Source organism: Gymnoscopelus microlampas (genome assembly GCF_963454915.1).
Source record: "Gymnoscopelus microlampas genome assembly, chromosome: 2".
Classification (NCBI taxonomy): domain Eukaryota; kingdom Metazoa; phylum Chordata; class Actinopteri; order Myctophiformes; family Myctophidae; genus Gymnoscopelus; species Gymnoscopelus microlampas.
The window spans coordinates 54,541,663-54,545,957 of NC_139939.1; the positions used below are offsets into that span (position 1 = coordinate 54,541,663).

Sequence of the window (4,295 nt, forward strand, 5' to 3'; positions counted from 1 at the left end):
AGGAGGCCCGCAGGGTGAAGAGCGGCATCGAGCAGAAGAAGCATCTTCACGCCGAGGAGTGCGCCTCCATCGAGGAGAAGATCGACGAGGTGGTGGCCAGCGCGGAAGCCGGGCAGTACCGGGAGCACACGGTGGACCGGGCGCCCCTGCGGAACAAGTACTTCTTCGGGGAAGGGTACACGTACGGCGCTCAGCTGGAGAAGCGAGGGCCGGGCCAGGAGAGGCTGTACCGCAAAGGCGAGGTGGACGACATCCCGGACTGGGTGCACAAGCTGGTGATCAAGCGCCTGGTGTCCAACGGGGTCATCCCGGAGGGCTTCGTGAACAGCGCCGTCATCAACGACTACCAGCCGGGGGGCTGCATCGTGTCGCACGTCGACCCCCTGCACATCTTCGCTCGCCCCATCGTGTCGGTGTCCTTCTTCAGCGACAGCGCCCTCTGCTTCGGCTGCCGCTTCCAGTTCAAGCCCATCCGCGTGTCGGAGCCGGTGCACATCCTGCCGGTGAAGAGAGGCAGCGTCACGGTACTCAGGTAGGTGTGTGTGTGTGTGTGTGTGTGTGTGTGTGTGTCTGGCTGTCTGGGCCGGCCCCCTGCTGTGTGACCTGTTGATTAGGGTTGGGATCCGGAATCGGAGGAACGTTGAGGAACCGGAATCGGTTCCGTCACATTTGGAACCGTTTCCGGTACCAGGTTTTCTCACACTGTCAGAGCTGGTACTGTATGTGTGGACTTAATATCTGCTATACAATGCCAGTAGACTTCAAACCTTTTTAGATTAGAAGGACCACCATAACTCTGACCGTGTACAAATGTACATTTCTACACTCTCAGAGTTACAGACCTGTAAGGGTCCATTTGTAACCCCCTTAAAGGAATCGTTAAAGGGAACCGTTAAGAGGGAATCGTTAAAATCCCAAAGGATCCCAACCCTAGTGTTGATAGAATGACAGATGTGGCGAGGACTGCAGGGACAAAGTAAGTTAAAGGGTAACTCTCAAACTTTTTTTAATTTCAAGGACCCCCAGTTTGGTATGTAATAGGCCACTGGTACCCCATAACTCTTCCAGTTGTGCACGCTCAGAGTTGCAGACTGTACAGGTTGATATTTAACTTCCTATTCCTAACCTCTACAGTATCAATAATTTAGCTGGCGACCCCCTGGAACCTCCTCAAGCCAAGGACCCCTGTGGGGGGTTCCCCAAACTCCACTTAGAGAACCCACTGACTTACAGAGCCTGTCTTCTCTCCTAGTGGCTACGCTGCTGACGACATCACCCACTGTATCCGACCCCAGGACATCAAGGAGAGGCGTGCGGTCATCATCCTCAGGAAGTGAGTCAATGCTGCAGTCAGTTATCTAGCGTAGCCAGACTAACTATTCCACAATCTCTGAATGCCATATAGAGTCTGGAACTACACCTTCCCGAAAGCAGAGAAAGCACCCTGTCATCTGTTGGCCATTTCCGTTCAAATATAATCTAAAATATCTTTAAAACATATTTTTGAATTCCCATTTCTCCCAAGCATTAGGTTATATAATACTTTTGACTAATTTGATTTATTTTAGGACAAATTTACCCGGTGTGGCATCCACTTTCCCCCGGATCATTTTCAGCGCTTCCGTGCTCCAGACTTATCTGACGGAAGCATTTGAAAATTGTGGGAGACTAGTTATGTAATGAATAATAAAATGTTGTCCTCTGGTTCTAAAAGAAAAATAATAAACCCACGCACTCATCTGCTCCAATGTAATAACGTTTTAGTAACGTTATCCTTAAATTACATTGGAGCAGATGAGTGTGCACTGTGCAGGTTTATGTATTTTCCTTCATGATCTTTTTCTACCCAGCACCTCAACTAAATGCGTATTCTATTAGTTTTTCTCCTCTGGTTCTAACCCTTGCTCCCTCTGTGTTTGTCAGGACGAGGCCCGATGCACCTCGTGTTGACTCAGACAGCCCTCTGCGTTCCTCTCCACCGGAGAGACCTGCTCCTCTAAAAGCAAAGCGTTCTCATCGCAGGGCAGATAGCGATGCCGCTCACAGGTACTTTACTGGCTTTGTTTTAGGTCAAGGGTTCCCAGACTTTTCAGGCCATGCCATGACCCACCCAAAAAAATCATATTTGAACTGGGGACCCCCCACCCTGACAAGCACTTGGACGTGTAGCAGTTCAGGCATTACATTTTGTTTGACTCGGTTCCACAGATACTGTATATTATTATATTATTACAAACTCACAACGCCTCGCAATGTGAGCCGTTGTGAGCTTGTAGATCGGTTAGGTTGGGAACCAGATTTGATTAACATTTATATTTGATTTGATAACATTTAACTTATACGCAAAAATAAAGATAAACACACTTAAGGGTCTATTCAAAACCTTTCAGAAATAGACAATCTGCTAGATCTGTTATTTCACGAAAGTGGTTAAAAATGTTGAACACATGAGCTGCACACGTGCACATACCAATGTTACCCAAAAAGTCAAAGTAATTGCCGATATTGAGGTGCGTGAAGTGCATAACAAAGGTGATGGTGTGTGCAGTGAGTGGACACATTTGTGATGTACAGTTTATGATTATTACTCACTCTGCAATGCCTTATTATCTCGATGGACTTCTCTTGTGTATCTGTCTGTCTGCCCCTCCCTCCCTCCGTCCCTCTCTCTCTCTCCACCAGGCCCAGGGTTCTAGAGATGGATAAGGAGGAGAACAGACGCCCATCCCTCTCCGGCCGTCACCGTCGCCATAGCAACAGCTCAGAGAATTATTGGCGACGCGGCGGTGGCCACGAGCACGACAAACACAGAGAAAGTTCAGGACGCAAAGTCAAAATGAGACGTCACTGAGGACTTTGCACACGCATACACACACACACACACACACACACACACACACACACACATACACACCAGTCCCTGCATGTTTTACACCTCAGATTATTTTTGCCACTTTCTCGCTCCAGTGTTAGTCTGCCGTGAGGAGAACTATCATCACCTTTAGTGTTTTTGATTTGAATCTAAATCAGTTTGTGGCCGTGTGTTTTCTCTCTGGCAGACTTAAAGCCAGCACTTACTTATAACTGCAGTTATACTCTGTTGTTATACTGTAAAAGATTCTCCACGATATGCTTTTTTTTGCTTTGTTTTGTTTCTGTGTTCATAGAAATCAAAATGGCATGTATTTTTTTGTAACTTAAGATGTACAGACCTCCAGAGCTAATGGGAAAAAAAGATGTATGTATGGACTTGTACAAAGGAGACACAAACAAAAAAAAGAATTGTTATGTAAGTTGTTATAATGTTGAGCGTGTATACACTTTGATTGGGGGGAACGTTTGTGCAAACAGAAACCTGTACTGTTTTTTTCACACACAGCTCTGACGGCACACATACGTTTCCAGACCGACGATTATCCCTTGTTACCTTCCCGTAGCTCAGTTCCAGATACAGAAACTGTAGCTGCAGGCTGTAGAAACAGTAGGGATGCACGATAATGGCATTTTTGCGTATAACCTATTATTCCCATGGTCATTGCAGCTGATAATGATACCTATTTATTTTTCACTATTAGAGTTTTATACTTAACTGTGATTCTTGGTGCAGACAAAAACGCCCCAAAACAAAACTACTGTTCTGTTTTATTTCTAAACACTACGCTGTCTGCATTTACAGAAGGACATGAGCACAAATTAGTTCAGCTTAAATGTAGATTAAAAAGTCTTTTGCACACCTACAAAGGCGACGGGGTGCGTAGGAGAAGACCAGACGAGGCCCCAACGCACTGAAAGAAATAAACTACCGCTCACCGTCTTCAAATGCAAGAAAAAAAATGTTTCTTGCATTTCAAGACCGTGTGCTGGAGTTTTTGTCTTTTAGCTTAAATGTAGAAAAAAATGTTTTAGGCTAGCACACCTGTCATCGCAGCATTGGTAATGTCATATTTGTGGCAACATATTGTGCATAGTTTTGATATAGGTATAAGCAATTGCCGGTAGCGATGAGCTGACTGATATATCGTGCATCCCTAATAAACATGTTTTTGGGTTGAATCTATCTGCGACACCAGTCATATCTTGAATAAGTTGTAAGGTTATCACAAATTACCGCATGGCGTTCTGGAAAAAACAACTAAGGGCTTTTTTACACTGACCCCTCGATTTGAACTTATTTTCTTTCAACTTAGTGCCACAGGTGTATTTTTTCATTACTACCTAAATCAGGAAAACAAATCGAATCTTTCCAATTTGGTATTGGATGATGTTTGGATTAGTTAATTAGTAATGAAAAAACA

The 4,295-nt window shown here is 45.1% G+C and overlaps 1 protein-coding gene across 1 annotated transcript in view; it reads left to right on the forward strand.

Moving 5' to 3' along the window:
- alkbh5 (alkB homolog 5, RNA demethylase) overlaps positions 1-4,295 on the forward strand; it is a gene marked incomplete at its 5' end in the record, with an annotated part of 6,669 nt that extends 2,374 nt beyond the window's left edge. The window contains 4 exons of the mRNA XM_084072043.1: positions 3-532; positions 1,253-1,333; positions 1,924-2,046; positions 2,683-4,295. Of these exons, the coding sequence (XP_083928169.1) occupies positions 3-532; positions 1,253-1,333; positions 1,924-2,046; positions 2,683-2,851 (903 nt within the window). The 3' untranslated portion in view covers positions 2,852-4,295. The remainder of the gene's footprint in view (positions 1-2; positions 533-1,252; positions 1,334-1,923; positions 2,047-2,682) is intronic.